The following is a 23,829-nucleotide window of genomic DNA, read 5'->3' as shown; positions in this document are numbered from 1 at the left end:
AAATATTTAGAGGAATATACCGCGGTTGCCCGCCGAACCGCGACATATAGTTTAAAAATAATTTCAAAAATGCCATTTAGGTTATTTTTTTAATGAGTATAGGCCGCGGTTCGTTGTGAAACCGCGACATATAACCATCTTATACCGCGGTTAAGTAGTGAACCGCGGTAGATTCCCTAGTCAGAGTTAAAAAATAGAACTTTGGAACAGTATCGTCTTGTTCGCGCAGACGCTCGCTGGACTTCGAGTTTTCTTCTCCCGCCGACCACCCATCTCAGTTCACTCGTTTCTTCACCGTTTAAACTCAAAATTGTTCGGTCATTTCCCATTTTTGACGATAAGAAACAGTTTTAGCCGATCAAAATCGTTTGGAACGCCTGTCATTCCTCTCAGCTGCCATTCCCCTTTGTTGCACCAAGCTTTTTCGCCGCCCCTGTTCCAGGTATTTATGCCCTTTTGCATTCTTAACATGATTTCTTCATTAGTTTTTGCATAATAACAATTGCTATAGTTTTGGTAATGTATGAAATTACTATAGTTTTGGTAATGTATGGTATAGGTTTTGCTAAAATTTTGGTAATGCATGAAATTGCTATAGTTTTGGTAATGTATGGTATAGTTTTTGCTATAGTTTTGGTAATGTGTGTTGTAGTTCTTGCATTATTTATAAACCTTAAAATATTATTCACTAAGTTTCAATGATATGTATGAAATTGCAAGTTTGATTTTTAGTAGCTTATCTTTTTATGTAATATTTAGGAATATGGATCGAAATTGGATTAATTTACCACGTATTAGTGCTGAGTACGAGAGAGGTGTAGAGGAATTTATACAATTTGCGCAACGTAATGAGGGGAGAAGTGATGATGAATCCATATCTTTATGTATGAATTTTCAATTTCTGTATAAGTATTTTATTAATATAACATAAGTTTTCCTTTTATACATTTCCTATGATTACTATTACATGTTTTGTTAATTTATATGATATTACATAAGTCTTGAAATAATATTTAATGTTGTTATTTATTTTGACAGATATATGGCTGATCATCCACATTCTTCAGGGGATGAGGCTCCCCCAACCAGATCCACTAGAGGACCCACTAGGATGAAACAACTATTGATCAGGAAAAATAGTGGTGAAAGAACTCTGGTGAATGTGAATGTCACCACGGGTGTGGCAACTGGCCCCCATGCAGATGACTTCCGATCATACCTTGGAGTGGTGGCACGTGATAAGATTAGCATTCTCATTCCATCTTTTGATCATGTGTCCGAGGTTGATCGGAACATTATTTGGAACGATATATTGGTAAGTTAGTTAATAGCATTTGAATTAAAATTTGTTTATATTGATAATTTTGTACTAATACAACTTTATTATGTTTTTTTCAGCTGACATTTGACATTCCAAATGTCACAACACTTAGAAATAAGTGTTTGGCAACTTCTTGTTATGTCTATGCAAGACAACTATGCTTTGTGGTTCTGTTCATTGCACAGGCCTCCTCCCACACAACTCAGACAAGCAATTGATTGGTAAGAACCTCAATGTTTGGACTTTCTTTGTTATATAAATGAATGCTAAAACCTTTTTTTATATACAGTTCTATTCCAGCAAGTATGATGATGGGTAGGAGATCAATTGTTAATAGTAGAAAGATTGCTTGGATTTCTCTCAAGGTTTGACATATGCTAAAGCCATACTTTGTTATAATTATTTTATTTTAATGTTATTCACTAACTAGTATCAACTGTGATGATATATTGTAGTGTAACAGACAAAATGGGTCATATGAGTGCGGATACTATGTAATGTATTGGATGACCCATATTGTTCGTTCTCACATCACAAGACGCTGGGAAACGGTAATATTTAACTTTAACAAATTTTGATTTTTTCCCAAATGTTGAATTCATATACACTAATTAATATGAATTGTCTTTTGCAGAGATTCAAGACTACTACACCAGTTCCTGAGAAGTCACTATTATTCATTAGGAACGCTGCTGCGAAGTATATAATTAGATTATACAATAGCTCTTAGATTTAAACATTGCATTTGATTAGATTGAATTTTCTTAGACTTTGTACTTTATTTGATGTTGAAATACATTTGAACATGTGTTTGTTATGTTCAAATTGAATTTGTGTACATGTTTATATATGCAGGTCTGTTTTTGTGGTAATGGATATCACAAAAACAGTCCTGCAATTTTAAAAAACTGCAGGGGAATATGCCGCGGTTGTAACCACAATCGTGGCATATAGTGTTTCGTTTTTTTTTTAAAATGAGACATATGGCCGCGGTTAGTGCTAGAACCGCGGCATATACTGGAGTCTTTTGCCGCGGTTCAACCGCGGCATATAGTGGACAAATTTTTTTTTTTAAAAAAAAATGGATTTAGGCAGCGGTTCCTTGGACAACCGCGGCATATTCCGCACACCTATATACCGCGGTCATAACCGCGGCCTAAAGTCTCTGACTTACTACCGCGGCTGAATATGCCGCGGTTCGTAAACCGCGACGTATAGTGAAAAATAACCGCGGTAAAAGCCCCTCGCTGCACTAGTGGTTAACTCGTTAACTTGGACGAGTTTGCGTTTGATGGACAAATTTATGATCACCAAAATATGATGTCACAAACTTGTTTTACAATCGGCAAGTATGACCGAATCGTTTCAAGTAATAAACTTGGTAAGACCAAGTATCGTTCTCCCAAAGGACTCACGGCCTAGTTTAGTTATGTGATTTGTTGATTAGCTAAGACTTAAGAATAAAATAATTGGATTTTATATGCAAAAGACGAAAATAAACATGTATGCATGAGGGTGATCAATGGCTAAAACAAAATACAAATACTTTCAATGGAATATATGGATGAGTATGTTGTTGGGGGTCAATTTCATCTTATCCACTCTCATATATTTTAGGAATTCAACATTCAAGTCATCATTGTTAATGCCACTCTCTAAATTACCTTGTCAAGAAGGCCTATCCCCAATTACGAGTTCATACAATTCCTAGCATTCCTAATAATTAGTTCTTTTAGCACAGGAGCTTAACGACAACCAATATACTATTGGGAGTAATTCCCCGGATCTAGACTTCCCCGTACGTTCCCGTATCGACAAAATCAATAATCATGCATTGAATGAGTTAAACAAAGCAAGCCTTGAGCAAAGAGGAAAAACCCTAACTAATGATGAAAGAAAGCATAAGTCTTAGATTAAGATGCAAGCACAAATTCCATATATGAGAGCTTCAAAAGATTACATTGATTCCCCAACAAACATACAAGGTTTAGTTCACCATATTCATGGTGAACCTAGATGAACAATAATGAAAGAATGAAAGATAAAACCCTAAAAAGGTGAAGAGGTAGCCTGAGCATCCAAGATCCTCCTTCAAAGGGGTGGAAGAGAGAGTGTTTGCTTCGTCACAGCCAAAGATACAAACCCTAGGAAACCCTAAAGCTTATATACTATTCGTAAATTACAGAAAAAATTAGGCCCAAGCCCATAAAAGTGCCGCTCAGCGGTAAGTGCGCGAGCTCGGTTCTTCCCCTCAGCGGCCATTTTGCCCCTCAGCGGATCCCCCGCGAACTCCTGAGTGCCGCTGAGCGGTAAACTGCCGCTGAGCGGTAGTTGCGACTCCTCCTTTTGCACTTTTTGATATCTTTTCTGATTCCGTCTCTCTCCTTCTTCACTTCTTTCACCAAATTCACCTTAAAACCTGCACAAAAACACTGAAATCAAGCATAAACCTGTCCAGCTCTTTTATTTCTGAAAATATGAATAAAAGCATGATTTCAAGCTAGTTTCTAAGTATAAAGGTTGCTTTTAGTATCAATTTTAAGCATGAAAATAACAATTTTTCAACTGTTATCAGCGTTCCTAGTCAAAGTTGCCGAGTTAACGCGGTAGTAAACTAGTTTTTTGAGTGAATTCGGTGGGCTCGTAAGCGAACTCAGTGAAAACGTATAAAATCGCAATTTTGCCGCGATTTGGCGAGTTTAAAACGGGTAAAAATGAAAAAAAAAAAGATTTCGTTTTGATTTTAGTATTTGATTACCTTATTAGGGTTCCTCTTCATTCTCATTGTGCTTCACTCTAGCTTGCGGTCGTGGTCACGTTTCATCTCCTCGCTTTCGCGCTTTGTCTGACCGTCGTTCTTAGTCGCGTTTCGTCCGCTCCAGTTCGTGGTCGCCGCTCACTATCACAGCCCCTGCCATGCTTTTTATTAAAAAAACTAATTTCTATTATTGTCATGCATTTTATTAAATAGTTAATTTCTATTGTCATGGTCTTGTCTTGTCATGCTTTTTAATATTGTTTCTTCTGATTTCTGAGTATGCAATTCTCGAAGTCTACTTTCATGGCTTTTTTTTTCGAAAAAATTTAGCTCTCTTTTTTCTTATTTCTTTTTGAAAAATTTAAAAAGCGAGGAGATGTGTCAAGTCTCTATGAGTCTATTTCTGCCATATTTTTTAATGAAAAAATTTAAAGTATCATGTCATGTCTCTTTGAGTTTCTTCTGTCATATTTTTTTAGTTAAAAAATTTAAAGCACCATAGTTGGAAATACATCAAATTCAATGGAAACTAATCGAAGTGCATCTTTATCCGTTAAAAGTAAAAGTAAAAATGCTCCAGGAAATCGATCTGGTATTGGATGGAAACATGGATTTGATGTTAATGGTAATGGAAGAAAAGTAAAATGCAACTATTACTTAAAGATTGTAAGTGGAGGCATATTTAGATTTAAGCATCATCTTGCTGGAACTAGGGAAGATTCTGAACCTTGTGCTTCTGATTCGGATTAAATAAAAAATTTGATGATAAAAATAGTTGCAGAAGCTAAGAATGCTTCATCAAAGAAAAGAAAGATAAATATTGGTGAAGACGAGGAAGAAAGTGAAAGTCTTGAAGGAGGACACAAGGTTTTCGGTTTTAAAGGAAAAGAAAAAGCTACTACTACTAGCAAGGGGAGAGTCCAAGCCACTATAAATCAAATGATGAAAAAAGGATACAAAGAAGAAGTTGATGCTCAAGTGGATGAATTCTTTTACTCCAGTGTCATTTTTTCAATGTAATTAGAAATCCATCATTTGCAAAGATGTGTGAAATGATTGGTAAGTATGAAGTTGGATACAAACCACCATCTTATCATGATATTAGAGAGAAGCTCTTGAAACAAGTTGTGAAGAAAACAGATGCAAATCTTGAGGAATATAAGGAGGAGTGGAAGAGAACTAGATGTACAATTATGTTTGATGGTTGGTCGGATAGAAAAATACGTTTTATTTGCAACTTCTTAGTGAATAGTCCTAAAGGGACGATTTTTCTTTATTCACTTGACACTTCAGACATTTCAAAAACAGCTGATAAAGTTTTCAAAATGTTGGATGATGTTGTCGAGTTTGTTGGACAAGAAAATGTTGTTCAAGTTGTCACTAATAATGCTACAAATTTCAAGGTAGTCGGAGAGTTGTTGATGCAAAAAAGGGAAAAATTGTATTGGACTCCATGTGCAGCACATTGCATTGATTTGATATTTGAAGATTTTGAAAAGAATTTGAAGGTCCATGAATTGACCATAAAGAAGGGAAGAAAGATTACAACTTACATTTATAGGAGATCAATGTTGATTTCCTTGTTGAAAAAGTTCACGAAAGGTACAGATTTGATAAGACCGAGTGTGACTAGATTTGCCACAGCTTATTTAACTCTTGCTTGTCTTCATGAATTGAAGGCATCATTGTTGACCATGTTTAGCTCTAAGGAATGGAAGACAAACAAGTTTGGAACTTCACAAGAGGGGAGAAAAGTAGAACATGTGGTATTAGATAGTCGATTTTGGAAGAATGTCTCCACATGCTTGAAAGTTGTTGCCCCTCTTATGGTTGTCTTAAGATTAGTGGACTCAAATGTAAAACCTGCAATGGTTTTCATTTATGAAGAAATGGATTGTGCAAAGGAGAAAATTAGATCTAACTTTAACAATATCAAAAGGAGGTAAATTTTCAAACTTTTATTCATTCAATGTTTAATTACTTATGTGTGAAATTATTTCTGATATAGCATAATTGATGTAGTTATGAAGAGGTTTGAAGAATAATTGATGCTCGATAGATAATCAACTTCATAGGCCTTTGCATGCAGCTGCCTATTATCTGAACCCCCATTTCCACTATGAACCTAACTTTAGATGTGAAGATGGTGGAGAGGTGAAAGAAGGATTGTATATTTGCATGAGAAGATTGATACCAGATATGGCAGAAAGAAAAAAAATTAATTTACAAATTGTTGAATTTCATTATGCTAGAGGACTTTTGGGAATGGAAGATGCAAAGGAGTGTAGGAAAGAGTTAAATCCTGGGGAATGGTGGGAAATGTTTGGTGATGGAACTCTAGAGTTGAAGAGATTTGCTATTCGAATTCTAAGTTTGACTTGTAGTTCTTCTGGATGTGAGCGTAATTGGAGCTCATTTGAAATGGTAATTTAAATCACTTTTAATTTATAAATTTCTTTCTTATGTTTATATCTTCACTAAAAATATTATATTTCATTTTAGGTTCATACAAAGAGAAGGAATCGTTTGTATCAAAAAAGGATTAATGATTTAGTTTATGTGATGTATAACTCCAAGTTGAAAAGTAGACAAATTTGAAAAATTGTAGCTCTTCCATTTTATGACATTGAATCAGATGATGAATGGATAACTGAAGAGGCAAATGATGTTGTTGAGATTGAGCAAGTTGAAGGTGAAAATGATGGTGAAAATGTTCAGTTAGATGGAGCAACAACAGATCTTTCTCTAGATGCTCTTGATCTTGATAACATAACTTTTGGGAACAATGAGAATACACAACATTCATCAGAGGAAGAGTTAAATGAGGATGATGATGGAGATGATGATGCCATTATTAGAGGATTAGACATAGAGACTTTGACATTTCAATTTATGTTTTACAATATTTCTATGAACTTATGTATTTGAATTTATATAATTTTGTTATTTTATTTGAATTAAGATATTATTTATATATATTTTTCATGCAAAGTAAACTCTTACAAGTTTACAAGTCGAGTTTACTGAACTCTCACGAGTTTGTGTATACTCTCGAGTTTGATAACCTTGGTTACAATTATTCATGAAGAGTTACAACCATTCATGAAAAGTTATAATCACTTATGAAGAAATGTAACTAATCAGAATCTGGTATCTCTTGGATTTGAAAGTTGTCTGATTTCTATATAAAGACATCCTGTGCTCTATTGATGTACACATATACAAAGACTTTTTTCTACATTTTGTCATTCACTTAACACACAAATCAATTCGTGAGAATTTTATTCTTGTTTGACGTTACTACTAAGAGTGAGTATTATCATTGTATTTCTTCTTTGTATCTCAAAAACGGATTTTGTGGTCCCTTCACTCTTATAAGGAACGAAATATTACTTTTAGGAAAGTGTATATTCACGCCTAGAAGATTATATCAAGTCTACATTGTTGTTCATCATGTTTTTCTAAATTCTTAGAAAATTGTTCCAACAGCACAGGTTTAGGAAAAAAGAAATAAAAGGAAACAGACCATTCAAAAACTAAAATTATGCTTGGCCACAAAAATCAGATGTCAGACTAGGCTGCCAAATATGTATGCAGTTATCATCTTAGGCTGAATGGAACAATAGTGAGAAAATCCTTGTAAGACGATGACATTTTTATATATTTGCACGTTGTCTCCCTAAGACTAGAATCTAGACTCGTAAACTTGAACGACTTTACTAGTCTAATAAGTTAACTAGCATTTCACAACCGCAATTAAGGTAAATATAAAGCCAAAGCTGTGTAGCATTACCCATGTAACAAGAAACTTGTTATGATCTGATAGTTTGCAACTGTATAATTTCACTAAGGATCACAACTCAATCCTCAAATAGTTTACCGAATATTTCCATTCAATAAGATGAACCATTCAAAGCTCCGTTCTCTTCGGTTATAGAAAAATTACACAGAATGGAACTAAAACAATTTTATTACTGAGCCAGTATAATGTATCCTTCCAAGGTTTGTCCAGCACCTAATACTAGAAAATACTGTAATAACCAACTTACATTAGCATGATTTGGAAAATAGAGTCAGCTGAATCACAGCAACTTTTAGCCTAAACGATAGCTCAATTCGGGTGTGATGCTAATGAGATTCTAGCATTCACCAAATTGCTCATCATATATACTATACAGCAAATTTTGCAGTTAGAATTCAGCATCCAGCAGCTTCTAATGCTGCACTCCAGTGAGAATGAGCTATTCACAAAATATCTCAAGGCAAAAAATGACCTTGATTTCTGGTAACTTGGAAAAATGATAAAATACCCAAACATCGGGGCAGGCAAAATAAAAATCCAGCACAAAATAATGTATAACCAAGTCGAGTGCAGCATATTGCCGATCATTCCAAATAGATCATGTCCCATAGTAGTCGCCCATGTTCTCAACAAGATAGTCATATGGTGCAGCCAACCCATACTCATACGCTCCATTCAGTGTAGTCACTCTGTGTGAAGCTGAATAGACACCACCTATGCCAACTTTTGAATTAACTTTGGTTCTGCCTTTGGCAGCCCTTTTGTTGTCATGTGGAAACTCAGCAGAGAGCCTTCCCATCTGCTTCTGCAGATCAGCGACTGAATCACTAGCTAACTTTGTCTTGGAGTTCTTCTTACCATCAACAAGCTTCAGTTCCAATCGGTACAAGGCACATGCATCACACTTGCTAATCTCGTATTCATAAAGGTGCCACTCAAAATGGTTCAGTGGTTGTGGATCCATATAATAGGATCTCTTCAGCCCTCCAAACTCATTCATGACTTGCTTTCTAGATTCATGCCAACCACGTCCACTATAATCTGGCAATGACCTTTGTTTTCTGTTTCCACTCTCAAATGCTCTACGTGGCTTATCAAAGAAGAGCCACTCCCTAATAGTCTCACCCTCAAGAACAGACAGATCAAAGAGCTCTGCAATCAAATAAATGAATTGATTCAAAAGAAAGAACAATCTCGTAAACCATCATACCACATGCATCTCTAAAAAATAACCTAACCGGTCAACCAAATAAAAAGGACTAAAAGATCAAAAGTACCAGGCGCATTCCATGGAGACTTTGCAGTTGCTGCTCCCTCACATTCTGGGATGCCAACATCTTTTCCTTGTGCCTTTGCACTAAGGGCAGCAAAAAGTAAATTATCCTTCAAACCAATTCCCCCAGGTCGTAGAACTGGGGCCATGCCTGGTGGCCCTTCATTCAAAGCTAAGGCAGCATGAAAGCTACTGCAGTAGTCTTGACACCAGTCCAACCCTTGTGCAGGCCTTGGACAGTCCCAAAGTGCACATTTTGGGCCTAAGAAAGCAGAAGGAGGAGGGCAGATACTTGGTAGGTAGCTAGATATATGAGGAATAGCATCCTCCTCACAATAACCTGTACCATTAAAACCAGTGTAAAAGCCATGATCATAGTCCTGATGCAAATCAAACTGATGATATTCTAAAGCATGTCCATCTGGGTTGTTAGCTGCAGCGTTTTGAACACTTGAGGTTGAGTTTTTGCACTCATCAATCAACGGAAAATCATGTTGCTGTTGGCCCTGATTTACATTTAAACCAGGAAACTAATTACGACCACAAATGAATCTAATATTGAAAATAGACTGCTAGTGAAATACTGCACAGAAAACGTGTAAAACCAGAATAACCATCAGAGCCTATTAGTTTCCATTATTTAGAAAATATTTAAGACATTGAGAAAAACTAGCACATTAAAAAGAAAATAACCGCTCAAATAGGTTAGGCAATCTCAACTGTGATCCAAAACAGTATATACTTTCACATGACTCGGTCACACAATTTCTCTGACAAAGATGGGTAAAAAGGCATATATATTAGCAAGGATGTATATTATACACAAAAATTTATGTCCCAAAATTGACTGACTAGACAGTTAAACCAGAAAACCAAGGACTTGTCCGATATATAACTGCATTCATAATGATTGGATACATACAATGCATCACAACAACCATCAACAGCCATCTAGCTGTTTGAGTGTTTCCCTTGACAAGTGGCAGACCTTCATTGTGACAGAGGGGGGCCTTGGTCCCCCAAATTTTTTTATATTTATATATATATATTAATATATACTTTAAACTATTTTTTAAAATTTTAATATATTTTATATGTTTGGCATCCCCAAAATTTGTCATAAATCTATATAAAGATTTTGACACTCCTAAAACATTTGTTGAAGATCCGTCCCTTGACCAAGGTTCATGTCAAACCCCAAACACACCGAAGTATCCAAACTCATACTCCCTCAATCCAGACCAAACATGTCAAACCACTCAACGCTACAAGTACCATTGACTGTTTGGCAAGTCTTGTTATCACAAAATTGCAAAGAAAGCTCTCATTATGCCTTCTTGCAATGAAAGTTCTTGATAGGCCCTGGTTAGTTTACAAAAGGAGGGAAAGAGTGTAATAACATAACTGTCTTAACAGTTATGAGAGGGGGGCGGGAAAAGGTTGTATAAATAACCTCTGTTTAACAGAGAGAGGGGTTGTTGACTGTTGATGTAAAGAACAGGTTCAGAGAACCTTGTGAGGGAGGTTATGCTCCCAGTCTTTGAGTAATAATATTGTTCTTTCATTCATCTTCAGGCTGTTTTGAATGTTTGTGAGTGAGTTCAGTTAGGTTCAATACTTAGGAACCTAACAGTTCCCCTTACATCAAGGTTGGTGATCAGTGGCTGTTCCACGCAGCTTATCAAATTCAACATTAAAAATTTTAGCAACCCATAGAACACGATAAAAAAATAACAACTTCAGACAAAGCCTTATTTATTTATTTCCAAGTCTATAAACTGAAACAAATACAGTTCAAAGCCCCAGTGTTGGTTCACAGGTAAAACAAAGAACATATTTGAATTAAAATACTGCACTAAGGGTACAGTCAATCTTTGTCGGTTTAATTATGTGCATAGTAGATATAAATTAAATGAAATTAACAACTTAGTTTCCACCAGAAATATATGAAAGGTTGGGATTATCAGGTGCAAGGTGCATTAAGAATTCATGATTGTTTGAAAAACCACTTAATTGTGGTCACTCCAACCAGGAATTAGTTGTGGCATAGGTTTGTCCTAATTGCAGTGTCATTGATGATGTTTTATTCCTAATATATAGTTAGGATATAGGATGATAGGTTTAGGATACAACCGAACGGTATCAACAAGAGAGGCCAAGAGGTAGCGATACCAGGCCGAGCGGTTAAGGGGTAGAGGTTTTTGTTAAATAAGGGAGCGTGTCAGAGCTGCTTTAAATAGAGCTCCTGTAACCCTGTAGAGGGCATGGAGTGAATTCATTGTAAAGTCAGGTCATTAGCCTGTAAAGGGAGGTTATGATCCCAACCCATTCATTGTACAGTGCCTATTCGTTCTGAAATAAGAGAATTCTTTCATTCATCTTTGTATTTTGTTGTGTGAGAGTGTGTTTGGTTAGGTTTCAGACATAGAAACCAACATATATGGTTTAAATATTATAAAGCTAGAACGGTCTTCACCTAACAAGCAAGTTTTGAGGGGTTGGTTTAAACCTTGAGTACAAATTCCGAGAGTGATGATCAGTTCACAAATTAGATCTATTTTCTGAATAGTAAATCAAAATAAATCATCAATTACAATATTGATGATCAGCCATTAAAAAAATATAAATATATATTTTTATATAGTATAATAATAAATTAAGTACCCTCATTTTCTACCCATTAATTATTAGAATTCTCCATGCTCATTTCACTAACCTCTAAAAGACAACCTAGCAAGAAAGTTCCCTATTTTCTTTCAGCCTCTCTTTTGTTATCTTCTCTTCTACCACAGTCCATCTCAGTTTCAAAAATCCAAGGTGTGCTTCACTTACTTCCCCCAGCCCCATCATTCTTGCCACCGTTGACAGATCAAATCCTACCACCAGAGGGTCTCTGTCACTGTAATATCCCTCCGGACCCCCAAGCCCTGATTGTAGATTTGCTGTGTTAAGTTGGTCCATCTGGACAACAAGTGAAGACACATTTGAGATCTAAGGCCCCAGAACCCTCCACTGACAAGATTTTGCCCACATTCAACCATCACCTTGGTTTATCCCCACAAAGAGACTGTTGACCCACTAACCAATATTTGTATGACCAAAATGAGGGAAGAATTGAGATTCAAGCAATTTTGTCATTATTACATCAATTTAACATGTGATTTATAATTCATATCAATTGAGTGAAGATTAGAAGCAAATCAATGAATCAATTTGCAACTCATACAATTCCAATGTTAAGGGTAGCCAAGAAAAAGTTGTGCAAACACCAACAGACTATATGACAACATAGTAGAACCTGTATACTCCCGATCAGACACTATTGTCTACTTTAATCCTCATCTCCTTCTTAATTTAATTCCCTTATCTTCTTTAAGCTCTCCCGTTCAATCCCAAAAGGAAAGATACATTGTCATGTTTTGCATTCTTCCTTTCTGTTTGAATGTAACAGTTACATGACTTCGATATAAATAACACATGGATTCAATTATCAAGAAAGGAGAAACAAGTTACGAAGTTAAAAAAGGAAAACAAACATATATAATCATCCAATCCAAATATAAGTTAGAAAGATAGACTTCGTTTGGTAAACTCTAAAAGTCAGGCCTAAAGCAACCCACTTCACGTTCAGTAGGAAAGATCTATAGACAAAAGTCGCATGGATAATATTTACAAATTCCACTAAACATTGTCAACCATTTCTGAAGCATATGCGATTTATATATGAAGTTAGAGTAACAAAAATAGAAAAATCCAATCAATACATAATCAACTCATGTCACTGCCAAACAAACCTGCAAAATGCCAAAAAAAAAAAATCCTCAAAAAATAAAAGTCACTCACCTCTTGGAAGCCAACCTTACCCCTAGCCTGCAGTGTCTGATCATTTGGTTCAGGCTTAGGAGCAGCTAACGGACTAGAGGCATCATCTTCCTCATCACAAAGCTGCAATAGCCGACAGATATCGGTGGAGAATGACCCAAGACTGCCACCCTATATTAACCCATAAACACAACAGTTCACAATCACAGCTTTACCACAAAAACTGCCATTCAAGTTCGCACATGTCCATCACAATTGGAAAAGTACAGGTTAGAAACAAACAACCATGATAGATATCTCAATTTTAAATCTAAAACAAAGTTCACTAGTTACAACTACCACGTTACAGCCATGAAAATTATCTTACTTGCTGCAACGAAGATGCAGGCGAGGGCTCATTGAGCTCGGCCTTCCACTCGCGAAGCATTTGATGAACTTGCTCCTCAAGCACTGCAGCATCAACCGTGCGACTCTCCTTCCTAGCAAACTGCAGATCGAGGAACATCACCTGCAGGTCATCCACACGGTTCTTCGCCTTGTCCTTAAAGAGCCTGTGCGATGCGGACTTGCAGCTGTTCTTGGGAACCTTCTTCATTGCCAAACCTGAAGTTCTGCCAGCAAAACCCTACACTCACCAATATCACAAACTGAGTTACAGTCCATCACAAAAATGAAACCTACCAAAAACATACATATATATATATATATATATATATATATATATATATAGAGAGAGAGAGAGAGAGAGAGAGAGAGAGAGGGAAAACCCCAAAAAAATGAACACAACTTGCAGGCAAGTTATCATGATCAGAAGCATATTCCAGGCTCACAACCTAAAGACCATATATTGTAACACAAAAAATATAACAACCCCACCGGAGGATTAGGTCAACTTCAAATTGCATTAAAAAATTCTCTCCATTTTCGACAAATTAACCCACCGCCCCCCTCCAATAAAACATGTGGGCACATAAACTGATGAAAAATAAACATACCCAAACATAGATTCAAACAATCAAATTATTAAAATCCATCATAGCAAGAAATAAACCCAAAACCTCCAAAAATAAAAAACAAATTAACCATGCAAATAAACCCCAATTTCGATGAAAAGCAGTTCGAGCAAGTATCGAAGCAGAACCGACCAAAGTCAATATTCAGTAAAAGATCGAAAACCCAAAACGTTAATTGAATGAAAAAATGGGACAGCAAGAGGAACAGCAAAGAAGTGTTGTGGATCAATTGAAAGGTAATTTTTGCAGGAAGGAACTGTGGTTACCTCAGTTTCCGCGGTAATCGCAATAAAAGGAAAAAATTTAAGATATTAATAGTTTTTAGCTGAATAAACAAAGAGATCAGCTTCGTCACACTGTCTGGTGAAAAAATGGAGGTGAGGAAACTGATAATATAAGGGGATGGAAATGAGGGAAAGAGAGAGAAAAGTTTAAAAGAAATATGCTTTTGAGTCTGTGACTCTGGCTCCCTCCTTTGCTCACTCCCGAGACAATCAATCAAAGGTTACAAACAGTGAAGAATATGAACATGCGTTGGTGGAATAAATAATTGTACAATATCAAAGTAATAATAAAATTTAATTAATTATTATTATATTAACTAGTTAAATAACAAATATAAAAATTTTAAAACATAAATCAAAGTACTAAAAAGTGTTAAAAAACTATATCAAATTATATAATTATCTTATTTTATCAAATCTTACCCTTTCTAATTACTTTACAAATTAAAAAATTATTAAAACTAAAATAATTGATATTTCATTTTGTTTGTGAAAATTATAAATAATAACAATTATAAAAATAACAGTAGTTTAAATTGAAAAATAAACATAATTATGAAAATTATTGAAAATTAAATTCTTGAAAATTAAAATTAATTAAATTTAATTATGATTTTGTTGTAATTTCTTAATTGATTTTAAGGTTAGAATGCAATAATTAGTTTGTTCTTTTAATTATTATCGTGATTTATATATATATTTTTTTTCTTTTGTCTCTTAATCAAGTAAAAGTAATGGTTTTTACGATGTAGCAAGTTAGCATAATGTTAAATCTACATAACATATGAATCATATGAGTCTAAGAGCTTTTTAATTTTAATTGAGAATTTACTTTGACTAAATTTATAAACTTTCATGTGATTGAATGAGTTTTGCCAATAGTTGATAATGTACTTTGATTAAAGATGAAAACTTAAAAAAATTAATTAAGAATGTATTTTACTTAATTAGTTTTTTACTTTATCTAAAAGACAAAAGAATTGACATGATTCAACAGAATAATTTTTAGTTGAGAATGTATTTTGAATAAATTTATTATAATTAATCTACATTTTATCTTGAAGATATTGGATTATTTAATTGTCAAAGTTCTTGCTTTTAATTGATAATGTATTTTGATTAATAATGCAAACACCAAAAATTAATTGAGAATTTAGATTGATTAATTTAATCATCTAAGACAATAATTAATTGAAAGATAATCCTTAGATAACCAATGATGATTACTATTTTGAAGAAGTAGTGAAATCAACCTATTCTTTATTATTAGTTTTATCTCTTTTTATCTTTTTTTAATTTTATTTCTTGCTTTCATTTACTATTTTGTTAATGAATCTTTTACTTATTTTGTTTATTTTTATCTTCATGTATTAATTTTATTTGACTTGCCCTTTTGTATAATTTTTATAAGAACTAATTTGTTAGCAATCAATTTTGTGATTGTTGGAAGACGACCTATGGTTAAATTAAATCTATGTTAAAAATTAAATATATTTAGTCAGTCAATGATTTCAACATCTTATGTTGTTGCGTAATTTTTTTATATAAGCAAACAACCAAGATTATTGAAACATCTTATAATTGATTTTGTCGATATGGACACATACTGGGAAATGTAGATCTGGGGAATCTCTCCCAAAAGCAGTATTGTCTAAACATAGGGATATGAGGGTTGGTTGCCTTTAAGCTTTTGTGCGTTTATAATGTAGAATTTTTTGCTAGGGAGACAAGACATTGTAAACTAGTAATTAAGGATAGGATTTCTTCGCCGAGACATCGGGTCTAAAGTAAATTAGAAAGTGGCATTAACATTAATGAAGAAGATGAATTCATAAATACATGGGAGTGGATAGGATAAGTCCAACCCCCAACAACATAATCATTCCATATTTTACAAAGCAATCACCTATGCATTCTTATTGTCATTTGATCAACACTTGCCTTCATGTATTTTCTGCATTTTAAACCAAAATATTTTGTTCTCAAGTCATATTTAATCAAGAAATCACATAATTGTTTAGGCCGTGAGTCTCTTGGGAAACGATACTTGGTCTTACCATATTTATTACTTGATACGATTCGGTATACTTGCCGAGGCCTTAACAGTAGTACCTCTACATTTTCCTCCATCTCCATCACTACAAAGTCCACCGGGAATTGGAGTTTATCAATCTTCACCACCACGTCTTTTACCACACCATAAGGGTATTTGACGGACCTATCTGCCAACTGAAGCATCATTCTTGTTGGCTTGACTTCAAGACCACCAATCTTTTTAAGCATAGATAGGGGCATCAGATTGATGCTTACCCCTAAATCAATAAGAACCTTCTGTCGAAACTATTGGTATCGTTATAGAGTCGCGCAGCGGAATAAATTACGAAAGCAGAAAGCGTGTTCGGTCAAACTTGTTTTAAGATGATCGGTTTTAGAAAATCAATTTTCTTAGAGAAAAGTTATCAAACAATTGATATGCGCAAAATGTAAAGAATATAGAGAGCAAGAAAATTCAAAACAAAATTTTTATCCTCGTTCAATTCAAAAGAATCTACGTCCACTTGTTAATCACTATGAAAAGTGATTAACGTTTTCACTAAAAACAGTTTCACAGATTTACAATATAGTAAATGAACAGTAAGATAAAACCTTCCTTCGACGAACGAACCAGAAGGATGCTTGCTTCGACCAACGAACCAGAAGGATGCTTGCTTCGACCAACGAACCAGAAGCAATCAATCTGCACTTTCCTTCGACCAACGAACCGGAATAATGCAGAAACAGTCTTCGAACTAGAAGAACAGCAGCGTTACCAACTCGAAGAGAACCGCTCCGACCTTTGACCCACAAAGCGCGAGTTTCTCCTATTCACGAGACCAGGCAATGCAATGAACTAGCTTTTCGGAACTTCCTCAGACAAACTGTATTCTCAAAAAGCTCAGCATCCTTTCTAAGAGTTTTGGAACAACCTTATATAGCCAACTGGTCTGAGTTCGCAGAGATAGATTATAACTGCCACAGATAATCGATTATTGTTAGTGATAATCGATTATTTGAGTCCGTTACAGGGTTTTTCAAAAAGTGATAATCGATTATCCTGAGGAAGAATCGATTATTCTAGAGACTTTGGCAGTTCTCAAGAGGGCCAGTTGATAATTGATTATTTGCAGGAATAATCGATTATTCCAGAGCGAAATACTTTTTCAAGAGTGTTTAGGATAATCGATTATAGCTTCTCATAATCGATTAAATGCGTAACTTAACTAAAGGTACGAGATTTTCTAAGTTTTACATATTCAAAGACTTTCCTAATACATTTATATTCTACAAAGTGCTTTTACAACAATTATAACAGCTTCTTCAAGTTTATCTTCTTGCAACATCATCAAAATCATTTATCTTCAATTTTACCAATGTTTCCTCATTGGTAACAATCTCCCCTTTTTTTATGATGATAAAAAATACTTGTTTAAAAGCAACTTTGGTTAGTCTGCAAAAAATACAAGCTAATAGACAACAAGAGAATTAGCAGTAACTATACTACTTCTCCCCCTTTTTGATGATAAGCAAAAAAATCAACGAAAAGCCTCCCCCTAAATATGATCTCCCCCTCAATTAAACAATGTATGCACTAAAACAAGATATCATTTTATTCAAGAAAGTAACAATCATTACAAGTGCACATAAAGCAAGACATGATCATGATAAAGCATCCTAGGAATTCAAAACAAACAAACATTAAAGCAAACTAACATAAAATCCTAAATCTAAAATTTAGGACTGGGTGGTCTTTCTGGAGGTTGGAGATTAAAGTGATGTTCAATGTTTCCAAGACGAGTATCAAGGTCATTGAACTGGTCAATCACAAATTCTTCATGATTTTGTTGTCACTCATATATCTGTTCAAAGTGAGTTTGTTGAAAGAGACGCATATCCTCCAATTGTTTAGACAGGTTTGCAAAATGCTCCTCCATAGTTAGTGATGAAGAGGAAGGCATTTGAGAAGGTCCAGCATCAGCAGAGGCAGCAGCTTGGACTGGATCAGCCATATGGGCGTCCATATCGTCATTGTCATCTTCGTGGTGATCATCATCCTTGTGAATGATCAGGCGACCACGAGCTACAAAACCTATTTGGCGAAATGTTATCTCACCAGTTTCAATGCCAATTGCTTGAATGGCGGGAGTGAGTTCGCCTTCCACATTTACACCTTTGTATTCTAAAATTTGAGAGATGAGAAGTGCATATGGAAAATGATAAGAATTATATTTCTTGGCCTTTACCATGGTGTCGGAGATGAGTGCTGACCAATCAATGTGGATGTGATTTGAAAGCCCATATAAGAGTAGAAGATCTTGCTCCGAACATTGAGCATGGTTAGTGGCACGAGGACATAGAATCCACACAATTAAGTAGTGGATTATCCTTTCTTCAACCTTAAATCCACCAACAAGCAGCTGTTGACGGTTGATTTGGTGTTCAGGATGACGCAAAAAAGATTGAAAGGCGAGGAGACGATTGAAGTCTGGGATGCCAAGGTGGACTTTGACAGCATCATCCCATAGTGTTAGTTGTGCGACATTCGTCCATACGTCATCATCCAGAATTATGGGGACACCTTTCACTTTTGTTGTTATGATGCCGTCACGATAACACAGATTGAAGTAGAAGACACGGATGAGATCAGGGTAGATGCATCCCTTTTGCTCCACGAGATGAGTAAGTCCTTGTGCTCGAAACAGATCTGGAAATTGAAAACCATAAAATCGATAAAAATCAAGGCGTATGAACTTTACCACCATGATTCGTCGTTCTTGCCAGAAATGAACATAATTCGCATGTTTGTCTTGATCCGAAATCCACCCATCAATGGTTGCAGGACGAGGTCTGGAAGAAGAAGATGCACCCATGGTTCTCCTACGGTTTCTTCTGGATTCAGCCATGAAAGAAGTGCACAAAGGTAAACTTGGAAAGAATGGAGAGAAATGAAGAAAACTGGTTCAGATTAGAATTGAGCAAAGTTCTGGGTGGAAAGGAGTGACGATTAATCGATTATAGTGGGCTATTTATAAGAAAAATAGAGAAACTAGCCGTTTTTATCCGTTTATAGCCGTTAGGATTCACTACAACGACTTTATTTTAGAAACTGGTCGCGTGATAATTGATTATTGTAAGTGATAATCGATTATCTGCTCAAAGAGTCACTTTCTAGAAATTGTATGATAATCGATTATTGATGAAGATAATCGATTATCTGCTCATAAGTGTCCAGATTTGGGTTTGAGTGAGAATAATTGATTGTTCTATGGGATAATCGATTATCTGCGATTAGAGGCTTTTGTCAAATCCAAAAGTAATCGATTATTCTCGTGTGATAATCGATTAAAAACGCTAAGCTTATGAGAATTGTGAAAATTTCAGAAATCTTGAGTCTAAGACATATCTAACACTCCTAACTCTCTTCTATGTTCATAAAGTAAAGATATCCCCTTAAATATGAAATTCAAATTCAGTTTTCAGCATACTCAATTAACCCACGAAAACAATATCACTTTTCAAACAATTAAGATATCAATGATTCAGCAATCAATTTATAAACTAAAATGAGTGCAACAATATCTTAAATGGAAATGATCACAGTTGCTACAGGTTTGACATGAAAGCATTTCAGCTAGCACAATCAGTTCAAAAACTAACTTTGACAGCATAATTTACAACTTCCAAAACATCAACTATGATTCATGCACTCTCATACCCCAATTTGTTCAACCCAATGAATTCAGCTCTGCATATAAGACAACATATATAAAAATTAAAACAACAATATGCAGTAATCAGATTTAATTCAATAAAATTGTTTATCTTGGTTCAATGGATTTTATCCATTAAATATTGGTAAACCAGAATTTAAAACTGGAAAATTGTCTTAAACAAGGAAATGCAGTTTCGGCAACTACTTTTAAAGACTATTCTACAGTGATTTTCACAATGGCAATCAAGCTTTATGCGAAGCAAATCATAGCTCATATGGCATGCATATAAATAGATCTCCATAGAAAACATCTTTGAAACAGAAATGCCAATTCAATCATCAAATAACTTAATCATCTAAAAATGCCAATGAAAATCTATCAACCAACTCATTTAAATGAATATAACAGTAATCAAATAATGGAAAATCAGAAAGATAAGCAAAACAAAGTGCAACAACACAGTTCAAACAGTACTTAGCTCAATCACATGCAGTTCGAACCAAGGCTTTGAATGCCATTTGATGGATTCACTTCCCGGTCTTAGATCATTATTTCCGAAGGCATAATAACATGGAGCTCTTCTCTCCTTTTGAGAACTTGACCTGCAAAACCATCCAAGAGAGGTTTGGTCCCCAAAATCTCATTTGGGTCCTTGGGGTTAGAGACAAATTACTTTATAATAGGAATCCAACCACATTTTCCATTTGGAACATCAAAATGTTTGATTCTACATTTGTTTGAAGTATGTCCCTTTTTCATACAATAGAAGCAACAAACACCATGCAGTTTGGTTTTTACAGTTGTTTCTTTTTCAACCCAAACTCTACGAGTTCTTTTAACTTTAGACTTTTTATGATGATGCATGTCTTTATTTCTAACATTGCTCTTTCTAAAACTATTTTGAACATGTGAGATAGACTTGGTTGCTTTAGAAAGTAAATTTTCAAGTATGTCAATGTTAAACATGTGACTTTTACAAGATAAACACTCAACAGATTTTTCATTTGCATTGGATTCAATCAACTTAGTTTCAAGATTGTTAACTTTATTTCTTAATATGACTTCTTCATCTAATGCATTTTCATATTTCAATTTTAATTCCTTAAACTCATTTTTCAAATTTTTATAAGCAACATCCAATTTTTCAGATTCATTTAGCAATTCAAGAAAAGATTTTTGCAAATCAAACTCACTAGTTTCAAAGCTAGAGGAACTTACTTGGCTTGTAGTGTCATCAGTAATAACCGTCAAACATAGGTTTGCTTCTTCATCAGAATCACTTGAACTAGAGGTGGTTGATGCATTATCCTCCCAAGCAATGTGAACCTTCTTCTTCTTGTGAAATTTCTTTTCTTTTCTTTTCTTTTCTTTCACCACATCCATAACATTTGAAGCTTGAATAGGAGCCTTGATAGTCCTTCTCTTCCTTCAAGATTTTGCTTTCCGATGATGTATCTTTGGCCATCAAGCATAGATTTTCTTGCTTATTAGAATCGCTTGAGCTTGAGGAGTTTGATGTAGAGCTTGAATCAGACAGTGTCAACTTATCCACATATATGACTTCATTATAAGTGAGTCTTAAAAATTTCCACATTTCCTGTGCACTTTTATAAACAGAAACTTGGAAGAATTCATCAAGAGTTAGTAAAGATAAAATTATATTACGAGCCTTAATGTCAAATTGAGCTCGTCTATTTTGTACAGCTTCCCAGATGCCTCTATCGACAAACCCCATAAAAATTTCCATTTTGATTTTCCAGAATGCATAGTTATCACCAGTAAAAAGTGGTGGTTTGTTGATGGAAGCACCTTCGGCGTACATTTGAGTTTGATGATTGCCCATTTTCGCAAAAGTTTGAAAGAATATCAAAGCAAGCTTTGATACCAAATGTCAAAACTATTGGCAATTCTCAAGAGGTGTGATAACAGTTGAAAAACTATTATTTTTATGCTTAAAATGGATACTAAAAGCAACCTTTAACACTTAGAAACTAGCTTGAAATCATGCTTTTGTTCATATTTTTAGAAATAAGAGAGTTGTACAGGTTTATGCTTGATTTCAGTGTTTTATGCAGGTTTTAAGATGAATTTGATAAAAGAAGTGAAGAAGGATAGAGATGGAATCAGAAAAGAACTCAAAAAAGTGCAAAAGAAGAGAAACCGTAAGTACCGCTCAGCGCCAGTTTACCGCTGAGCGGCACTCAGGAACACACGTTGGCTCCGCTGAGGGGTGAAAGTGCAGCTGATGGGTGATTTGAAATTGCGCTAGTACCGCTGAGCGGCAGTTTACCGCTGAGCGGTGGTATTTTGGGCTTAGGCCCACTTTTCTGTAATATTACGAATAGTATATAAGCTTTAGGACTTCCTAGGGTTTGTATCTTTGGCTGGAGACGAAGCAAACACACACATTTCCACCCCTTAGAGGAAGATCTTGGATGCTAAGGCTACCTTCTCATCTTTCTAGGGTTCTATCTTTCATTCTTTCATTATTGTTCATCTAGTTTCACCATGAATATGGTGAACTAAACCTTTCTTGTTGTTGGGGAATCAATGTAATCTTGTGAAACTCTCATATATGGAATTTGTGTTTAAACATCTTATTTGAGATACATGATTTCTTTCATCATTAGTTAGGGTTTTTCCTCTTTGCTCAAAGCATGCATTGTTTAACTCATTCGATGTCATGATTATTGATTTTAGTGATATGGACACATACGGTAAAATCCAGATCCGGGGAATTTCTCCCAAAAGTAATATCGCCTAGACATAGGGATATGAGGTTGGTTTCCTTTAAGCTCCTATGCTTCAAAATTAATTATTAGGGATGCTAGGAATTGTATGAACTCGTAATTAAGGATAGGCTTTCTTGCAAGGTAATTTAGAGAGTGACATTAACATTGATGAAAAGAATTGTGAATTCCTAAAAGTATATGAGAGTGGATAAGATGAAATTGATTTCCCCAAAAACATACTCATCCATATAATTCATTCCGTGTTTGTTTTCCTCTTTTCCATTGATCAAACTCATGCATACATGTTTAATTATTGTCTTTTGCATTTGAAACCACAAGAATTTGTTCACAAGTCTTAAATAATCAACAAATCATATAACTAACTAGGCCGTGAGTCCTTTGGGAGAACGATACTTGGTCTTACCGAGTTTATTACTTGATACGATTCGGTCACACTTGCCGAAGGTTAAACAAGTTTGTGGCACCGTTTTTCGGTGTTCATAAATTTTTCATCAGACCAGTTGATAATCGATTATTTGCAGTTGATAATCATAAATTCTCTAAGTTTTACATATTCAAAGACTTTCCTAATACGTTTATATTCTACAAAGTGCTTTTACAACAATTATAACAGCTTCTTCAAGTTTATCTTCTTGCAACATCATCAAAATCATTTATCTTCAATTTTACCAATGTTTCCTCATTAGAAACACCTTCCCTATATCATGGTTTCCAATGGTACAAGGAATGGTGAAACTCCCTGGATCTTTAAATTTTGGAGGGAGAGTCTTCTGCATAATAGCACTGCAATTGCCCTGCACTTCAATTGTTTCCTCATCTAGATATTTATTCTTCTTATTGAGGAGTTTCTTCATGTGCTTCGCATAAGAAGGAATTTGCTCTAGTGCTTCGGTCAGGGGCATAGTAATCTCCAATTGCTTGAAGATCTCCATGAAACGCCCAAATTGTTTCTCTTTTTCAGTCTTTGAAAAGCTTTTTGGATAAGGAAGGTACTTCTAAATAATTTTTTTCTTTTTCCTCTCATCCTCTTCTCCTTTCTTTTTCCTCTCATCT

At 34.9% G+C, this 23,829-nt stretch overlaps 1 protein-coding gene across 2 annotated transcripts; it reads right to left on the bottom strand.

Moving 5' to 3' along the window:
• Window positions 1-8,033: 8,033 nt before the first annotated feature.
• Window positions 8,034-14,505, bottom strand: LOC108347017 (transcription factor VOZ1). Of its 2 annotated transcripts, none has more exons than XM_052877062.1 (5): window positions 14,256-14,505; window positions 13,344-13,601; window positions 12,998-13,147; window positions 9,159-9,660; window positions 8,034-9,033 (listed from the first exon to the last, which is right to left on the bottom strand). In XM_052877062.1, the coding sequence occupies exons 2-5, from the start codon at window positions 13,569-13,571 to the stop codon at window positions 8,480-8,482; spliced, it is 1,434 nt and encodes a 477-aa protein (XP_052733022.1). In that variant the 5' UTR covers window positions 13,572-13,601; window positions 14,256-14,505; the 3' UTR covers window positions 8,034-8,479. The 2 variants fall into 2 exon arrangements, with proteins under 2 accessions (XP_052733022.1, XP_052733024.1); XM_052877064.1 differs by lacking the exon at window positions 14,256-14,505 and adding an exon at window positions 13,744-14,176.
• Window positions 14,506-23,829: the final 9,324 nt, after the last annotated feature.

The sequence above is a fragment of the Vigna angularis genome, chromosome 1, assembly GCF_016808095.1.
Source record: "Vigna angularis cultivar LongXiaoDou No.4 chromosome 1, ASM1680809v1, whole genome shotgun sequence".
Taxonomy (NCBI): Eukaryota; Viridiplantae; Streptophyta; class Magnoliopsida; order Fabales; family Fabaceae; genus Vigna; species Vigna angularis.
This window is presented reverse-complemented; position numbering and strand designations above follow the sequence as displayed.